This window comes from Neolamprologus brichardi, chromosome 16 (assembly GCF_056152115.1).
Source record: "Neolamprologus brichardi isolate AB-2024 chromosome 16, ASM5615211v1, whole genome shotgun sequence".
NCBI lineage: Eukaryota > Metazoa > Chordata > Actinopteri > Cichliformes > Cichlidae > Neolamprologus > Neolamprologus brichardi.
Window position 1 is genome coordinate 33,437,083 of NC_142119.1, and position 20,184 is coordinate 33,457,266.

General features: G+C 43.8%; 1 protein-coding gene across 3 annotated transcripts in view; it reads left to right on the forward strand.

Annotated features, from left to right (window-relative positions):
- The window catches only part of arhgef49 (Rho guanine nucleotide exchange factor 49), an 87,355-nt gene that overhangs the window by 62,286 nt on the left and 4,885 nt on the right, over positions 1-20,184 (forward strand). For 2 of the 3 annotated variants that reach the window (XM_087829922.1, XM_087829923.1), the window contains exons 3-6: positions 4,128-5,779; positions 13,058-13,253; positions 14,621-14,831; positions 16,980-17,569. In XM_087829922.1, coding sequence (XP_087686048.1) covers positions 4,188-5,779; positions 13,058-13,253; positions 14,621-14,831; positions 16,980-17,569 — 2,589 coding nt within the window. In that variant the 5' untranslated portion in view covers positions 4,128-4,187. Of the gene's footprint in view, positions 1-2,160; positions 2,384-4,127; positions 5,780-13,057; positions 13,254-14,620; positions 14,832-16,979; positions 17,570-20,184 lie in introns of those variants that run through there. The other variant, XM_087829924.1, reaches the window with a different exon arrangement.

The window sequence follows — 20,184 nt, forward strand, 5'->3', positions numbered from 1 at the left end:
GAAGCAACACAGGAAAGGGAGTTCCCAAATGGTGAATGTTTTTATAGGAAAATTTTGATATTACAGTGTGACGGTATAATGCATTTAAGTGGGTTAGGATGTTAAAGTTCATGAGATTACAATTAGAAAAAGACTGTACAAGTATGGCTTATTTGGAAGGGTTTCCAGGAGAAAACCTCTTCTCTCTAAAAAGAAAATGGCAAAGCTACAACTGAACAAACCACAAGACGTCTGGAACAACGTCCTTTAGGCACACAAGACCGAAGTGGAGATGGTTTAAGAGGCACAGTCTGGAGAAAATCAAGCACAGGATGTCAGCACAAATGCCTCTTACACACTGTTAAGCATGGTGGCGGAGGGGTGATGATTTGGGCTTGTTTTGCAACCTTGCATTGTTTGAGTTAACCATGAACAAATGTGAGAGCTAAAGCTTGGCCCAAGTTGGTTGCAGCAGGACGATGCAGAAATGCTGTGGTGAGACTGTAAGAAAAGAAATACATGGAAAACTCAGTGAACTGAAAAGAAGAGAGGGCCAAAGTTCCTCCACAGCAATGTGAGATGCACACACACCTAGAGACAATGTGAGGTAGTCATACAGAAACTTATCAGGTTATCGCTGCTAAACGTGGTTCCACAAGCTATTGAATCATTACAGGACTGCATGTATATGCCATTAATATTTGATTTGACTAGAAGTGACTGGCCTACTTCCAACTAGGAAAATGCAAAACTAAATCAAATGTTCCTGAAATAGACACAGACCTTTTTGGCCATATAATTTTAAATTGAAGGACTCAGTAATACACAAACTGACTCATTAAATTGGAAATTTTTTTGTCAGCGTTCTCAGCAATGCAGTAACTCGGACACTGAATCCAATCATTTGATTGATTTATTTCCTCATTTTGAAGCTGTCCTCTCCGTGCGCTCTGCCATCATATCTCGAGAAATCAGCCCCTGTGCATGCTGGACATGGTGGCTGATTTACTTCCCCGCTGGTGGGGATGAATTATTCCTCAGTTAGCTTGGTGACAGAGGGAGCAGAGAGCGCGAGACCTCCAGAGAGCATTTACTCTGGCAGTAATTCAACCAGAGAAAGGCACAGAGAGAGGGAGAGGCACAGGCATGTCGAGCAGGATGCTCCCTGCTATTCAGACACTCACACTCAAGCTAATTTAAAGCCAAATTTCAGATTTCAGCATTTTCTTTCCCCTCACAGCTGAACTGTGCACATGCATATTGTATGTGTCTTCTAAGCAGAATAACAGAGAAGTCACTCAAAGTAGTGATTTAAAACTGATTATAGAAATAAATCTGTTCATTTTGCAAAAAGAAAAAACAATACTGGATTTCTTTTACTTCGGGATGCAAGTAGGTAGCGAATGCACATGCTTAATAATGATCAGATCATTAATGAAAAGAGGGCGTGGTGCACAAGAAACATCAAAGATATACAAAAAACGATCAAAATGATTCACAGGCATTAAGATACTGATCGGTGTAAAGCAACAGAACATGCAAAACCTACAAAAATGGACTTGAAATAATGTAATTTCCCCTGATCACGAAGTATGACTCAGCCAGAAAAAGCTACTCTTATTCTACAACAAAGTGTTAGTCAATTCGTCCTTCTCTGTTGCATGTTTGCATTATTAAAACGCACAAATCCACTTTCATTTCCTTTAAAAAGAAAGCGTTTCCTAAACCAGCGGGACACGGGTTTACATGCTTGAGTGTGATTCAACCAGGAGTATTTTCTTACATTACACTACATTTTCCTACATTTTGGTCATTGTCAGAGTAATCTACGTATGGGGATCCAGAGTGTTCAGGTAGCAGGACAGTCAGTGTTGGGGAGTAACGGAATACATGTACCGCCGTTAGGTATTTAAAATACAAAATATGAGTAACTGTATTCCGTTATAGTTACCGTTTAAAAAGGTGGTATTTAGAATACAGTTACTTTGTTGAAATAAATGGATTACACGGCGGTACTTCCCTGTTTCATATTGTGGCGGGTCAGGACTGTTTGGGTTTTGTTTGACAGCTACGTTCTGTTGTTCCAGGTGGCAGCGTTACGGTTGCCATGGTTACAGGGTGACACGCTCTCTCTCTGCGTGTTTCCTGGGTGAGAGAGCGCCTGTTGTTGTTGTGCTAAGCTAACAGGCAGAATGCTACAGGTATAGCTCTAAAGAATGTAGCATCATGGGCAGTGTAGTCCGTGCTGCAGGGAGAATGGACTGCCATACACGTTATGTGTCTGTGAGCGAGGGAGGGAGAAAAAGGAAAAGTACGAGCTGTCATCGAGCAGAAACGGGAGCTGGAAGCATGTAAATATAATAATAACCACTGCAGCCAAGAAGAGAGCCTGACGAGCCCAGCTGTAAGTAAGCTATTAAGACTCGACTGTACACCGTGTTCGTGTTTTCCTCTGAAACAATAAGTTCAGTTGGAGCAGCCTTTCAACGCCTCTCTCTGTCTCTCGCTAGCAAAGTTGACCCAGACAACAAAGTAAAGCTAGTTTTCAGCTACGAGCCGACAAAGAACCCACCGTATTAGCCAGAGGTCCCTTTACTACGGTTCGGAGCCGCGGACCTTCAGTAACAGTAATAAATCACAGCAATAGTACATTCATGTAGTTGTAAACAGCATGATAATATATTAAGTAATCCAAAGTATTCAGAATACGTTACTCTCATTGAGTAACGTAACGGAATACGTTACAGAATACGTTTTGGGGCATGTATTCTGTAATCTGTAATGAAATACATTTTAAAACCTTCCCAACACTGAGGACAGTGCATTTGAGATTAAATGAAAATGTACTGTTACGTGTGCATGCGTGGTAGAGAAGCAGCATGCGACCTTGTGCAATGCATAACAGAAAATAGACAAAAGGAGAAGTGAGATATATCCGGCTTTAGATAATCACAGTACTTGTTAGTGCAATCACTCCACTCTTGTTTTCTTAATATGAAATATATAAAAATGTCACCAGTCTCCTCCTTGTTCAAGATAAAATGATTATGTTTTTGTGAATGTGGTGTGTCTTTCAGACTCTGCTGCTACAAGGATTTGTTTTATAAAAACATGTTCATCTAATTAGCAGCCAACAAATAAAATCCGAGGGAAACCGCCCACTGATTAACTCGGATGGCAGGGCTGCTTACCTCTAACCATGTAAGGAATGGCAATTTACTTATTACCGCGAAGCCTCGGAGAAGCGTGGCGGCCTGTTCGTGCTTTAGCATTGGAAAGCATCTGAGTCTGGAGATGATTTGGATTTTATTATTCACATAATGCATCAGGGATGAGCCCTCTGAGTCCCTGTTTCATAACCATAGTCATAATCACAGCCATGACCCTGCGCTACTCGCTGTGATGTAGACCCGATGTGAGATATGGAGAATGAGAATTTGTATTGGGCGGTGAACTTGCTATTTGTACTCATTAAAGAGAGCGACAGAGCCACAGTACACCCGGTGCCATCTTGCCAACTGTCTTGGCTGCTAATCTGCAGCTATACTGTCTGGTTAGTCTGAAGGAAAAAAGCAGAACCATCCGCCAGTGGACTGCCAGGCAGTTATCTTCATTACTGTCCCCTCAGCTTACTGCCTTCTCTTAACATCACACTCATTTCCTCTTCGTCTGTCTCATCTTTGTCTCATCTACTCATTTTTTTTCACTATCCTCCACTATCTGTCTCTCAATCTCATGTTTTAATAGCCCGACAAGCCAGGCAATAATCCCTCTATTATTATTCTTGCTGCAGAGAAAGGGAAAATAAAGAAATAGCCCAAGGGGGCAGATAGAACGCCATTGTATGATATAAATGTGATTACTCTGGTGAACGAACCAGGCTTCAGAGACACTGTCTCTGTGTCCAGAGTTGTGGTCTGTGTAGTCGTCAATGTGGCTGAAGAAGACTGATGTGTACTCTTTTACAATCTACACTGAAGAGTAATGTTCAATATTGAGCTGTGTTATGATGGAGGAAACATCTAAAGTAATGAAATTCACGTTTGAGGCTGTGAGCTAATGTTCCAAGATGTAAAGTCATTTTGTCAATTTCTTGCTCGGGACCATGAATAAAGACATTCTGTCCTTTCTCATCTTCATTGCTGCAGGCTGTGGATCTCTGTACCAGCTCACTGCACGTCTGAGGGCCGCTCGCTCTGCCCCGAGCCATGCCAGACGTGAAGCCTCCCCCGCCATGTGACTACCCCTCTACCTCCTCCGTCGCGGCCTCTGCCGGCTCCCCTGCTGGCTGCACCTCTCCGCTCGACCTCGTCATGGACGTGGAGCCCTGCATCGCCAACCTCCCCTTGTCTCCTGACCCCCTGTCCTCCTTCCCCCGGCACAGAACCAGCGTCCCTCACTATCCAGGCTTTCATGGTCCACCTTTTCCCCTCATGGCCCGGTGTAACAGCAGCACCTTGCTTACAAACTTGGGGCTCAGGTACTGTTCTGGTCGACAGGGCGCTCTGGGGATGGAGCCAGGTCAGGGAGCAGCCACGGGAACCTGCATTCATACTGGAAGCAATGGCAGCAGGCCTTACAGGAGTATGGAGAACTTAAACTGGAACACTCTGGCAGATTCTGGTCTGTGCTCGCTCAGCAGTGCTCCCTACAGGAGCGTGGACAGTGAGTTTATCTTACGCTACACCTCCACTAGCCACTGGTATGATGGGTCTCCAGACAGCTCCCATGGGCTGGCACCCAACCCAGACAGCCTGGCGTTTTACCCTCGACCCGGGCTGCCCAGGAAGGACCTGCCACTCTTCCCTCAGTTGCTGTTTCCAAGTGGTGTGGATGAATGGGATGCGAGGAAGGGCCTAAGAGAGAAACTCCGCCTTCAGAGTGCAAGGTCAGCTGTTGAACCTCTGAAGCCCCTCCCACTGCGCCCTACGGTGTCCCCGTGCGCTGTACCCATGGAACGGGAGAGTTTGCATCACGGGAAGTCAACAGGTCCTGTTTGCAGGCCGCCCTCTGCAATGCGCATCACCAGCCCAGAGGAGATAAAACAGGAGGTCTTGAGGCGTTTGCAGCTCCGTCGGCAGAATAGTAGCCCCAACCTGGCTCTCCACAGCTCCCCATTCACCCAGCAGGCAGTTAAGACATCCTACACAACAGACAGTATTTCAGGTAACAGAAGCAGATCAGACTCTACATTAGAGCCTCGAAGACCTCCTTTGGGACGCTTGCATATACCTACTTTTGAGGAGTTTAAGAGGATGCGGCAGATGGAGAGGAAGCAGAACCTTGAGTCCACAGTGGATGCTACACCATCTGAAAAACCTGCAGCTGACCTGCAGCAAGACCCAGGAGCATCAGATGGTGCGATAATCCTTTCAGACCCTCATTTGGAAAAGCAGAGAGAAAATCCCGAGGCCATCACGTCCTCAGAGAAACGTACATTCAACGCTGTGAGCGCTAACGGCACTGCAGCTCCCGCTCCCTCCTCCATCTCTGACACCAGCACGTACTCTCCCATCCGCACGGGGCCCTCTCCACGTTCACCCCTGCCGCCCCAGGGTGGCTCGGCCCAGGAAAAGGCCAGCAACGTAGGAGGGGATGATGGGAGCGCCAAGCGTAGGAGGAGCAGTCTGGAACCTGCTGGGTCAGTTCCCTTTCCGCCCAGCAGGGAGAAGTGGGAACGACCCTCCAGCTGCTGCCCTGCTCTGCTGCTGGACGGGACCGAACTGTCTAGCTATGGAGCCAAGATCTATAAGATGAAGGATGGTCTCATTGGCTCTGCACTGGACCTGATCAAGAAGAGGTTAGTGGAAGAGGCGTGGCAGGAGAGAGAGGAGTGCTGTGTGTGTGTTAGCTGTTGTAAAGTTAAACTTAACATGTTGTCTATAGGTTAAAATACATAATATTGCATAATAGTGGTGGGAACAACCATGACTATGGAGTTGTTCCCTATTTGTCTGGCATCCGACTGCACACATATTGGCTCCATCACAACCAAAGATACATAATGTATCTAGAATATATTCTTATTTATTAAAGATCAAGACCTTTGGGCTCAAGGAACAGGTTTATGATTAACTCTTAACTTGCAGTACTAGTACAGCAAAGTGTATTTTGTACATACAGCGGTGCTTACAAATAAGCACGTTCTTTTAAAATCCAGTTAAATCTTTCTAATGGAGAAATTAAATCTCACAATATACATTATCCGATCCTTGTAGGGGCTTACAACGGTTTATCGGTAAAGTATATGCAGGTACACTTCCAGCGTTGCATCAGTGTATGCCCGTCCATCTGTTTAAGCCCGCACGTGCTGTTGTGTTATCGATTTATCTCAGTTATTGTGATAACAGCTGTCGGAGCTAACGGGGTTGGCTCTGCAGACGAGACTGTGGGCGGGAGGCTGGCATGAGGAGGCAGCGACAGACTGGAGGACGCAGACTTGTTGTTTCCCTGCTTCTCCTCTCTCAGTGTCATCTGTTGGCTAAATAAATGCAGGCTTCACTCCACTGTGGTTCATTCTGATCAAGGACAAACAAGGGAAGGGTGTGTTTTACAGCACTGGGCACCCATTTAGGTCTTCTTGCAGTGTAAATATTAGACCCCGAACAAAGAGCTGCTTGATAAGGTCAGTTGAGAAATATAAACTCCACCCCCCCCAACTGCCTGGTTTTGCTAAATGAGAGATAGACGGTATCTTTCCCTGCCAGTCTGGACTCTCCGCTCACTGTCGCTCCTTTGTCTGCACTGCTAGAAAGAATGACGGATGACTGCATGAAGGCAGCAGAAAAATATCTGCTGCGTGTGTGCGATTGTATAGATACAGAATATGTTCAGTATGTAAGAGAGCAGAGCTGTAGTCTAAGGCTGCAAATAACAGTTATTTTATTTTATTTTTACGATCAGGCTTTATAGACTATAAAAGCGTGAAAGATGCTCCAAGTGATGCCTTCAGGAGGCTCGTTTCTTTTCCTTTAATCTTTATAACAAGACCAGTATTAGCTAGCAGCTCAGTGGACCTGCATTTGGTCGCACTGGTTGTGAGCATTACAGTTATTATAGTTATTCTGTGTTAGTTTGAGTCTTTTGAATTATGATTGTATTTATGACCAATGCGAGAGACAAGCTTTAGGTTAAATTAGTATAAATATTATAATATAAGCAGTTGACTCAGTCTTGTAGACATCCAGAGTCTCAATAAACACGTCGATCAGAGCCTCATCAGGGAGGTTGTGATAACAAATTTCGCCAATCTAACAAATACCAAAAATTAAGGATATTTCCTCTTTAATTGAAATGTATTTTAGTTATGTATGCATTGTTTTTTACATCCATTTTGGTTTTAGTTGAATATTTGCTTAATACTGCTAAACCCAAAGAATAGCTGAATCTGAGTCTCTTTAACCCTTTAAAGCCGGTTGGAGCGGGCACGCTCTGTTTTGCGTAACTATTTTTAAATCCCAGTAGCTCTGCAACCACGTGAGCTAGCGCAATAATTTTTTTTGCATATGAAACCGGAGGAGTTGTACTTACATCTTATGCCATCAGCTTGTCCTCGGTCACAGTTTCCTTCCACATATAGCTTTGGAAAAACTGCATAAAAAGCGCTTGCAGCAACAAAAAATAAAATAAAATAATATTCCAGAAATACGCTTTGCCGATCCGATCAGCTGTTCATAACACTTCCTACATCCATCTACGCGAACTATCGCATGTCTGGCATGTCCTGCCCGAAACCGGAAGTGATGTCATTTTGCGGAAATGACCTCATGGCCTCATGAGCCTATACTGGTGTTTTTAAAAGTTATGTTTGACTTTATGACTTTCTGTGTCGTTTCTGGGATGCTTAGGACTCATATTGCACTGCTGGAAATAGTTTATTTTGATGCATATGCTGCTTTTTTGCAAATTTGCACTATAATATTTATTTTTGTTTTTCCTGCAGTGTATAAAAATTGGTGTATTTCAAAAATAAAACTATGAAGACACTCAAAATAAATTTCCTGTGGTGGGAAACTATTTTGTGCAACTTTTTTGTATTTACAGTTTTGAGGGATAAGCCTCTTAAATTTCTCTAACTAGAAATATATGTTAAAAAAAACAAAAACGATTTAAAAATTTTTTGTAGTTTATTGCACTTTTTTGCAATATATGTAATTACTATGCACTTAATGCAGACATATTATTAAAATTTGGGCTATAATGGTTGTATTGATGTATATCAACTTGAAGTGGAGCCATTTTTGGGAGCATTTCAACATGTAAAAATATAATATAAGCTCTGGCGGACTTGGTTCTATGGTAGGTCTTAAAGGGTTAAATCTAAGAACAAACTTTTAGACAGACGTTGACCTGACGATGGGGCTATACGAAGCATGAAGAGATGAGGCAAGTAAGAGACGTTGGTTTTTGCAACAAAATTTTGTGACAGTCTTTCCTAAAAAGTTCTGAACGCTTTGAATAAAACCCAGAAATCACAGTGACAGTAAAGGAAACAGTTTTGAATGTCGACAGTCAGTCCAGCAGTTGCAGAGATATTTCACTGTCTCCCAGTCCACTAATCAATTACTCAGCTGATGCTGTCAGCAGTATTACAGTGCTCGTAAAGCCCGTTCACATCTCCAGCATCCGGAGCGGATTCATCTTTTATGTACAAAAAAAGCACCCATAATCCAACACACCTCGCACTCTCCTGAGATTTAAATACAGCCCGAGGCTCTGTGAATGTTTTAATACTTGGACATTTATTAGTTAATTAAACATGACAGTATGCTGTGTGATCGCTGCACCCCGAGGTATCTGACGGCCGTCGCGAGTCTCTTTGTTTAGGTGTATCGTGCAGGGCGTTGTGCTTTAGCTGCACTATTACAGTAATATTCATATTATTACACCTGGGAGCGTTTTTTCATAGGCTGAAGCATAAAGCTGCACCACCGAGTTAATTGCACTCTGCAGTAATAGTGTTATATAGAGACGTCAAGAAGAAGGCGGTGTGTATGAGATTTTATTTTTATTTATATCTATTTTCTGTGTATTCGTCTCAATTGATCGCACTCGCCCAATCAGATTCAAAATGAATTAATTTGAGAGATAGATGGATCAGTGAAGGTGACAGCCAGGCTAATTTTGGTGTCACGCCGTGCAGTGTTGAGCGCTGATCTATCACATGCAGCGGTTTCCTGATAAATTAAACTACAGGTTATTGGATCCCATGCATCATCCAGAGTGTGACAGCTAATACTGTGATAGAAATGCATTTTAATGACAGTTTGTTCAACGGGTAAGCGCTCGGATGCTTCAGAGCCGGGGGATTAATTGTCTTGGGCTTTTTGCCACGCTTTGGCCACAACATCTTCATCTGCTGTGCTGGTGTTTCTTGAGAAACAACGTGCAGGTTGCCAGAGTTTCATGCAATTTAATCTGCAAAGAAGAAAGTAATTGAGCTGAAGCACACGTAGCTGCCACGCAGCATATGAAGGACGTTGAAAACATTTTTTTTTTACGACATGTCCAGAAAGAGCTCAGCAGTTTAACTGCTTTGGGAGGGACAGAACTCAGAAAGACGCTGTTATGTAAGAACCATTAGAGTAATAAGACCTCGTGTTAAGTCAGCACACACACGCTGAAGAGAAGCCAAAGGAAATTTAATAGCAGAGCTGGTGCTGAAACAATGAATCGACTGGTTCTGGGCCCCGAGAACACCAATGAATTTCTTATTTTTCTATTGGTTATTTGCCGTATTAATATCTTTGAGTTATTTTTTTCTACCATTTTCCATCAATGTATGGATTAAACAAACAGTCACAGCTGAATGAATACAATACTCTATTTATGTAAGTTTAGTAGTGGCTATCACTGATATACCTACTGTGTGGGGCTCACTTGTGATCAGTTGGTTTTCAGACACTGTTGGGCTGTTTGTGGTGTCGAAGGACCTTGGCAGGGATTTTTTGGTCGATGTGGGTTGCAGGGTGTAGAACAAGCCTGTGCTTCCCAGACCTAAAACTCAAAGAGGTTTAGGTCTGGGAAGATTAAAAGACGGGTCAGTGTAGAGTTTTCTCAGAGATTCCCAAAGGAAAACTGCCGTATAACGACATAATCAATCTTATTTATTCTACCAGTTAATGTTTTAATGTTGTGGCTGATTGATGCTTTGTTGTTGTTACTTAAAACACAATGGAGAAGACATTTCACTCAACATTACAGTAAAGCTCGAGCCAGTTTTACTAAACTCTTGCGTCAAATTCTTGAGACTACACGCCTTTGTGAAGAAAGTCAGTATATCAGGAATTTACAGCCTGTCTTTCCCTGTGAGAGCCCAGACATCATCGAGACTCCGTTATGGGTTGTGATCCCTGGGGCAGTTAAGCTCGCCTATCTAATAAAAAAAATCACAAACACCTTTATTTTGAGTAAAATATATATAAAAATATGTCAAACTGATGTCACAACATATTTTTTTTTACAATGATTGCAGTAATACGGTAGTTTCCAAACGTGGCTACTGGACCGTGAAGTTTAACAGTGCTGAAAAAACAAAATCAATATACAGCATAGCAGTTGGTTCTTTCTCCTGAAGTTAATGGCATAAACAAAATGTAAAACACCACAAATCAATATTTCCTGTATTATTAACACTTCATTTAAAGGACTTCACGAAATCACAAAGGACTTAGAGAGAGGGAATAAACAGGGTAGGCCAGGAATGAACATAGGTTGTATATAAAAGAGGAAAGTACCTGTTGGTTTGTGAAGTTCTGTTTCCACGCCTCAGTGTTAGCATTTTGGCCGCTACTATGATGGTTTTGTTGAGCCAGAAATGACTATAGCTGTGTCCCAAAACGTCGGCTGCATCCTTCGGAGGATCCGGCCTTCGTCTACGTGGGCCGGGTCCTTCAAAGACCGAGAAGGCCGGAAGTGCGAGGCTGTGAAATGGGACGGTCTAGCCTTCAGATTTGCGTCACCGCTTTGTCGGTGGAGTTTAATAAATTCGGCCGTCTGCTCCTTGCTATCTAAAATATAACAGGACACTGGCGTAAATTCTCGACCGTCTCACACTTCTGGAGGAACCCACACGATGGATTAATAAAGTTTTATTTAATCTAATAACTTTAATCTCAGCCAAACCGATTTACTCCGGAACAAATAAAACACCCAAAAAAGGCAAACAATTACATTTTTAAGTTATCTGAGTGACTTATATCATGTTTAACCAGAGTAGCGAAAGAGCGGGGGTCTGAAAACGATGAAGCCGAGAGTCCGCTGCTCTCGCCGGCTGGAGTGACCATTGAACCCCGCGGCTTGCTATCGAGCTGCTGGGTAACAGACGTCTCCGAAAACGTCAGCACACTTTTGCAAATATGCGATGTCTTGATAAACCGAGCAGATATTTGTAATTTACACAGCTACTTTCTCGCCTGAAAATATGTTAAAAGTTTATTTTGTGGCCCAGAAAGATTAATAAGAGTAATTTTAAAACTTAGTAGCAGCCGCCATTGTTGGCAGCTGAAATTTGTCTATGAATTCTGGGATATGGTGGGCCACGAAGGACACACCCGACCCATCCTTCAAATTCGGGGAAATGAAGGACGCATTTGTCGGGCGCATTTGAAGGAGTCGACAAATTGGGACAGCCTTCATCGCCTGGCTGTGACGTAATCGGCCTTCAAATGCGGCCTCCGAAGGATGCAGCCGACGTTTTGGGACACAGCTCCTATTTGGAGAAAGTGCTAGTCAGCTAACTAGCTTGCTAGCTAGGTTAGCAAGTAGCATGAAAAGACTGTATTGGACAGACACAGATACTTGCTAATCCGTGCTAGCACATGCAAATATTACTAAAATTTAACTTGAACAAACTGTTAGAAAAATTAACCACACAGCAAACAAAGTTATTTGTCAGATAATAATATTAAAAATGTTTCACAAGGAACCGAAACTACAAGTGGGTCCAGTTATGAAGCTTGCAGATAGCTACCAGCTACCAGCTACCAGTCCGAATGTTAAGCCTTTATAAAGGTTAAAAGGTTGACCACATAGACGTGCAGACTTTTTGTGCTGGTGTAAAGTTGTGCAGTTCAGCATTAGATTTTATAGCGACTTTTGGAGGGCAGCGGACATCATCATTGTGCCGCCTGTGTATAATTAGCTTTTAAGTTGTTTCAGTCCATTCTCCGAGTAGGGCACATTTACTGCATGGCTCGGCCGTAAAGTAAATGTGCCCTAATAAAGTCAGTGTAAACGAGCTCTAATAAACTCATTGTACTCATTCACTGATGCGTTAAGTGAATCGCAACAACGATCCCTGGCCACTTTTAAGGTGCACATCTTGTGGTGGATTTGTATTTGCTTTGGTCTGTTTGTTTTCTGCTATTACAAATGCTCGTATAAGTCCCCACAGGCATGTATTTGTGGTTTGTGTGTTCAAGGATATGCAATTTCCAGTGTAGTGAAATTCCTGTGCAGCAGTTTGTCACTGACTGTGTGCTTTTTTGGGATGTCACAGATCTCATGCTGTCTGTGTGCAGCAAGAACGAATCCCCAGTTGTCAGACAAAGGAATGACAGAAAACTATAATGCCTCCACGTGTTTGTGCGTGGCCGCGAAAAGGCATTGTCCCCGTGGTCCGTGGGGTTCAGGTGTTAATGTCTGCTGGTGGGCCTAATTACTGTGCTCCTGAGGAGGAGCTTAGGGTTGGCGGGTGGGCTTTGGTGGCCACAAAGAGAGGAGAGGGATTGATTTGGAAGTCTGGGTGGGTAAAGGAGGAGGTGGTGGTTGGGTGGGTGGTGGAGAAGACATAGCAGGAAGAAGAAAGGCATGTGAGCTGGAAGAATGAGGAGTAATGAATGACAGAGATGCTGTAAGCAGAAGAGTGCTCTGCCAGAATTATAATTTCACCCTCTTCCTTCATTCAATACCTTTTCCACACGTCTTGTTCCCTCCTCTTTTTCTTCTATCCCCCTTATCCTTTTGCTTTCTATTCCATCCCTTTCACCCCCCCACCCTCCCAATCTTCCACCCGTCTCTTCACCCATCTCTCTCCCTCCCCTCCTCTCTACGTCCATCTCCCTCCTCTCTTCACCAGCTGCAGTGCAGAGATCTCCGCCGAGACCCCCGTCAGGCTGTCAGGTGACCGGGACGGAGGCTGTGACATCACCGCCCCCTCGGCCGACTGTCAGCCCTCCGCCGTTGCCATGGCAACGTCGGCAACGGCCTGCGGAGCCGAGGCTGGCGAAGAGGCACCTGCAGGAGAAGGAGGAAGAGAGGAAGCAGGAGAATGCGTAAGGATTCTTTCTCTCTCTCTTTTTTTTGTTTGTCGTGTCTTAACAGCGTTCCCCGTGCGCTCCTTAGGTCGCTTCTGCTTTCTGCCGTTGCCTCGCAGTGTGCAGAAACACACTGATCTATTGGTATTCATCGGTGACTGGGACAAGCAAGGGGACTGCGACACGCACACATGCACATCCCTCACATATACTGATGCAGAGGTATTTGCTGAGAACAAGCATGCAGCGGTCTGTCTTCCAGCTACAGCTCAACGACTGAGGATGCAGTAAAAGGAAAAAAAAGGAGGATTAAGCATCCCTCCAGCAGTGAGCTGCTGCTGGTAACTGAGCGCTCCATTCCTGCTCTCTGCGTGCCTCCTCTCTCTCTCTGCTGGCTGGCTGGCTGCAGCTTGACACCAGGCTCAGCTGCAGCTAGCATCGTGCTCCTCTCTGCATCTGCAGACCAGAACAGAAGAGCCGGACTGACATGGAGTCATACCTCGCTTGCATGTTGTAGCAGCTGTTAGGTAGCTTAGACAACAGATGTCGAGGTGCGTTTGCTTCTTTCTTGCCTTCTTTTATTTTAAATTAACAGCCTCTGCATTTACCGGAGAAACGGGTGTTATTAGATAATTTAGTAGAATATGAATTATTCTCCTTCATTTTATCCGATAGCTGCGAGCTGTGTGAAGCGATGAAAGTCTTGCACCTTTCAGTCATATTTAGTTGCTCTATTCGTGTCTACGGTTAGGAAGACTATGGGCAATCTAAAGCCATTATATGGATGTTATAGGGGATGCTGACGATGCCTTTGGGGTGATGAGGAAGATGCTATAACTATGACCTTTGAACTTTATATCTCAGGTTGATTCTCAGGGGCTTGAGAGACCCTAAAAGAATTTCAGAGATCACTCGAGGAGTGTTTGTCCATCCTGAATGCTGCAGTGTTTGGGGAATTCCTTGCTTTAACCTCTAAAGAATTTGTCGTCTGGAGGATATCTCTCATCTTCGAGGCTGGGTGGTTTGAAGTTGCGATAAGAGCAGAATTTTCAAAGCGTGGCCTCGCTGAATTTACAGCCTTTTTACGAGACTTGGCAGACGATTAGTGCTGCAACTGACTGTGAAATTTGGATTCTTGTCAGTGCTACAAGCCGGGATCAGAGCGATAACCAAAATTTGTTATGTAATGATGTCATGCCAGTGAAGATGGTGACACTGTGCATGGTAACTGCTCTCACAGGCACGCACACACAGAAACACGCAAGCTGGAATTTCAGTCTTGTTGTCATTGCCACCTTTAGTACCTCGGAGAGCTTTGCCCTCTTTCACCTGTTGCTATAGCAACACGACCGTTTGATTGACACACGTGTCTTTCCAACTGGCAGCACGCTAGTCTGGGCTGCAGGCGCTCCAGCTCGGACGCAGCCTATGAGCTGGCTGAGACGGTGAGAGCGCAGCGCGAGTGCCGCCTGCGACCCCACTACAGTGACCCCATGCCGGCCGACGCCTCCAAGCGCAAGCAGCTGGAGATGAAGATCGCCGCCGCCGCTCGACTCCACGGCCACCGTCGAGATCGCGATAGAGACAGAGACAGTGGTAAGTGCATAACAGCTGTGCCACATTGTGTTCCTTCTTCAGGTTTTAGTTAAATTAAATGGAGCTACTTTGGATAAAGAAAATCCCACAAATAAGGACGACTTCAACAAAAAGTGTCACTGCAGCTGAAACGACACAGACTGGTGAACTTCCATCAAAGGATGTCCATGCGTCAAATCTGGTTGGAGGTGTTTGGGTTGTAACACAAATGCAACTGTTAAGAATATGTGTGTGTTGCTCAAATATCTACCTCAGTAAACAGGAGCCACACGCTAATCAACGTGATGCTTCCTTCATCCTTGAATCCAACTTTCCAGCCAACCTCACTAAGGTCATTTAATGAATGTCACCAAAATCCAAGCAGTAAAGAGTCCCTGGTAGATTCTTGGTAACTGGTAAAACACTTAAATTTATTGCCTCTACTTTGCTTCCACACAAATATTTCCAAGCTTGAGTCGAATTAATAAAATAAAACATAACTCAGGGGGCAGGTAGCTATTTAACATGTAGGCTACTGGAAAATCATGCAGTAAAGCTTTCTGGATTCTGTATCTTATATCTTTTAAGCGATATAATACCTTTGACATTAAAATCTTGTCCATGTTCTGTGTTTTTGAGATGATTTTTAGAAATCATGTACATCTCAACTACTGTGGGTTGCTGAGTGTAACTGCACAATGGCAGGTAACATGATCTTATGATTAGTTAGAAAACTGGCAACAGCACTTTAAATTTGGGGAAAAGGGCCTTTCAACTTTTTTTAAAGCTATGTAGGTAACCTTAGAGCACAGGTGTCAAACTCCAGGCCTCGGGGGTCCTGCAGGTTTTAGACGTGTCCTTGATCCAACACACCTGATTTAAATGGTTAAATTACCTCCTCAACATGTCCTGAAGCCTGGTAATGAACTGATCATTTGATTCAGGTGTGTTGACCCAGGGTGATATCTAAAAGCTGCAGGACACCGGCCCTGGAGGCCTGGAGTTCGACACCCCTGCCTTAGAGTGTGAATGAACTTCAGTATATTGTAGCCACTTTTCTCAGCTTTGATTTTGTACCAAAGGTTATAAAGAATACTGCTGATTGGTGTATTTGGGGTTATTAGAGACGTACCTGCAATCAGAGCCTGTGATGTCCACTACAGCTGGATCCTTGACCCAGTGTTGTCAATTTGGACCTTTTGCTATTGTTTCGTTCCCCCATGCCTGTTTCCTGTTTTATTCTTTTAGTCTTTTGTCCTGTGCATTGTGTTTAGTTCTACTTCCTCTGTGTCATTAGTTAGATTTATTCCAGATGTTTTCTCACCTGCTTCAACTCTTCCTTATTATCCAGTCTATTTAAGCCCTCAGTTTCTCTCAGTTATTTGCCTTCTCATTGACGACTCCTCGTGTGTAAACTCAGTTGATTTCAGTGACAGTCGTCTACAAAGCTGGATGGTTTGTATTTAGGCCTATTTCCTGTCTGCTAGCATGGAGCAGGTGGGGTTCATGGGTTCATCCATCTACAAAGAGGTGATTGAGATGTTTTGGCTTTGTTTTTGGGGGACTGTCAGGTCATCTATCTTTGTATACAGTCTCAACATATAAACATTGCACATATTCCTATGGTGTATGCCACTGACCCCATCACTGTGTGATGGGATTTGACTCGATGCTTCCTTCCTGTGAACAAATGCCAGCACCTTTACAGATCTATTTGTCCTCATTACACCTCTGACCTCACCATGAGGCGAATCCAAATAAATTGTGAATGAGCCTCCAGCTGAGCCTGGCATTTGACATCCCATCCCGTTTTTCTTTTTTTAAAAAAGGAAAAAAAGGCTTTTAAGAAATACATTTGTTCTGTTTTTACATCCCTTATGCAACTTGGAGTCTTGCTTGTCACTGAACATTATGGCCTTTGGACCCTGTCCTCAAGTCCTCCCACCAAACACACACACACACAAACTACCGGCTTATGTTCCCTGTCAGTTGAAGACCCATTACACTAGTGCTGGGCAAAGGAAGTCCATCAATACGACATATGCTAATGATGACCTTGCTGGCCTTTTCCCAGAAACCTGCATTTATTTGATTGACAAAAACTGGAGGGTAAATCCATAAACATTCCGATTGCTAATGATCTGATCATCCTCACATCCCTCTCCCCAGCACCCGCAGCAATTCGTGGTCGCTCAGAGCCTCCCGGTGAGGAGCGCCAGGCAGTCTTGGGCGTGACTCGAACCGGACAACACCGCTGGAGCACCATCAGCAGCCTGAGTGCAGACAGCGGAGTGGTGGGCCTCAGCGATGAGCGCGACGAAGAGGACAACGAGCCTCGCCGTTACCGCAGAAGCCGGGGAGCCGACGTGGAACGAGTGGACAGCGGCATCGGGCCGGGTCTGTCCCGCACCTGGAAGAGACCGTCGGCCTCTCTGAGAGCCTGGGAGGCCCAGAGACCGTGTCCGGACTGTGGACTGAGGGACGGGGCCTCGAAAGAACGGGGAGAGCGCATGTGCGAACGTTGCTCCAAGTTGCGCATTGAACGCAAGGAAGCCATCCTGGAGTTTCTGAACACGGAGTCGAGCTACGGCGAGGACCTGCGCATCATCAAAGAGGAGTTTTACTGCCCCATGCAGAGTGCCGGGCTGCTGACCGCTGAGCAGCTCGCCGTGGTGTTCAGCAACGTTCAGGAGTTAATAGATGTCAACGAACGCTTCACTGAACACCTGCAGGACAGCATCGATCAGGCCTTTGACCAGGTGACCCACACGCTCTGTCTCTCACACATAAATACCAGCTGTGCACGAGCAAAGTTGGCATCTTCTGGCTCACAAACGGATTTCAACATCTCCTGTTGTTGCATAATTCACCTTTAGGGTCACACTTATAATGTCATTAAATGCCATTGTTTCTTTTTTTAACTGTTACTGAGTCCAAATTCAGATATATGTAGAAGTACACTTTAGAGATTCAGTACAAACATCAGAACCACAAGTTTAAGCACACGCGTTTACATGTATACACTCAAAGCAATTGCAGGTAAAAATGTTTGTTTCTCTCACAGCGACGACGAAAACGGTCACTTGTTGTCAAGTAGAGGAGAGGAACCATTAATCATGCTCTCATGTATATGCTTACATTAACAATGAGTGACTGTAGTTACTTTTTTACTGCCCAAAAAAGTAATCAGATTACAGTAACGCGTAATCCGATTACTTTTTTCAAGTAACGAGTAAAGTAAGGGATTACTATTGCAAAAACGGTAATTAGATTACCGTTACTTTCCCGTAGGAACGCTGCGTTACTGCGTTACTAAAACTGTGATTTTTTTTGCGAGAATGTCTCATGACAGTGACGTAAGCGAGTGCGACGTTCGTGACAACAGCTGTGTGCAGATCAACAATGGATCATATATCGAGTGCAGAGAGAGTATGAGTGTGCAGCGTTTAAAGCGTGGAAGTACTGACCTTACTTTGAGTTTGATTCCATAAAAAGTGACAAAAACATTAGTGTCCGTTGTGCGTGGGAAGAAAACTTCTTTTTACAGCGAAAAAAACCCTAAACAAGCACCGAGTAGCTACGACGTAATGGGAAACTCACAGAGAAACTCGCGGATTCTTCCACTGACCGCTGCACACCTGCACCAGGGTAAACCTCCGCCTACCCCACTCCTGCTTTACAGGTGAAAATAGAGCAACAGGACCGCTAGTCTTTGACTTTATTTATTTTCTGCTGTGTTTTACTTGCATCTATTTGAAAGACTGAGTGTAAACACAAAAAATATTTTATTTTATGTGCTGGAATGTGCAGAAAATAGGTTTAAATATTAAACAAATTTCTTCCAGTCAGAGAATGTTGCATATAATTAAATTTTTGCTTGATGCATAAAGTTAAAAGATTAAAACTAATAAAACAAGTTTTAAAAAAGAGACTTTTCCATTTGATTACATTTTGTATGATGATTATGCAGAAAAAGTAGAATTGGACTGAAAGATCTATCGCTTTATCACCTATTCGGGTTGTAAATCGTGTTTTTAAAAAGTAACTAAGTAACTAAGTAACTAATTACTTTTGAAAATAAGTTATCAGTAAAGTAACGGGATTACTTTTTTGGGGAAGTAATCAGTAATTAGTTACTGATTACTTTTTTCAAGTAACTTGACCAACACTGGAGATGATAGTGCCTGCAGTAAAGTATCACCAATTCTGGACATCGTCTCAGCTGTACAGAGCACTTTAGTCTTCTTTTTACTTGTTTTGGCTTAACACGTAACAAATCAGTGGTTAGCATTAAAGCTAAGGAGCGTTAGTGCTACTGATAACTGTAAACATTTGCCTCTTTAACAGCTTATCCCAGTTGACATTGGGCGAGAGGTTGGGTACACCATGGGCACTCTAACAAAGAGTGAAAAATAATCGTTCAGACTTCCATCTAAACCCTGCTGCTGATTTAGAATCACCGGTTAACGTGGCACACGTGTCTCTGCACTGTTTACCCTTCGGCTGGCCCAATCTTCCTGTGAGCCAAATATAACTACACTAACAAGTCAGTAACATTAGTTAGCTGACAGCCCAGCTCACTGGCTGCAGCAGCAAGAGGGAGAAAAGATGAAGGGAATTACAATTTACTTGCAAAAATATAACGAAACTAAAAAGTGTGTGTGTTTATCAGAAGGTCAGCAGTGTGGAGCATGCATGGGTGGATGGAGAGCAAATAATACAATAAACCTGAAACACACACTGTGGCTGTGCTGGTCCGAGCCTGGGAGTCACATAGTCGCTGCAGGAGGGAGGGAGCTTTTACAGCCCAGCTCACTGGGCCCAGGTGTTGCTCTTGGAGCTTATTACCCTCCTATTAGTGCCTCAATAACACAGTACAACAAAACAGAGACACCTAGTGCCTCATCAACAAGTTTGACAGCAGTGATGTCACCAACGTCTGTTTTATAAATCAGAGTTGAAGTTAATTCAGTTAACTTATCATCCCTCTGCGTTCTGTCCTTATATAGTACAATGCAAGTTAGATGGACTGATATTCATACAGCGCTGTTGTGCTTCTACTGAGATCTCAAAGCTCTACACTCGCACATACAATTTAATTATCCACACACAAATACTCCAGTGGATGCATCAGGGGAAATTTGAAGTTCATTGTCTTGCCAGCTAAGCTTTAAGTATAAAAGCCAGGGATCAAACTGCTAACCTTCTGAGCAGGTCAGAAAGATCCTGAGCCAGCTTTAGCCGGTGGGGAGAGTCAAACAGTGAAGAGTGCAGGAGTCCATCCAGGAGATTTTGTAGCACTTTGTAACACAGGTTTTTGAAAAATGCTCCATAAATAAAGTTCTTATTACTAAAATAAGTTTCTTTAAGATCA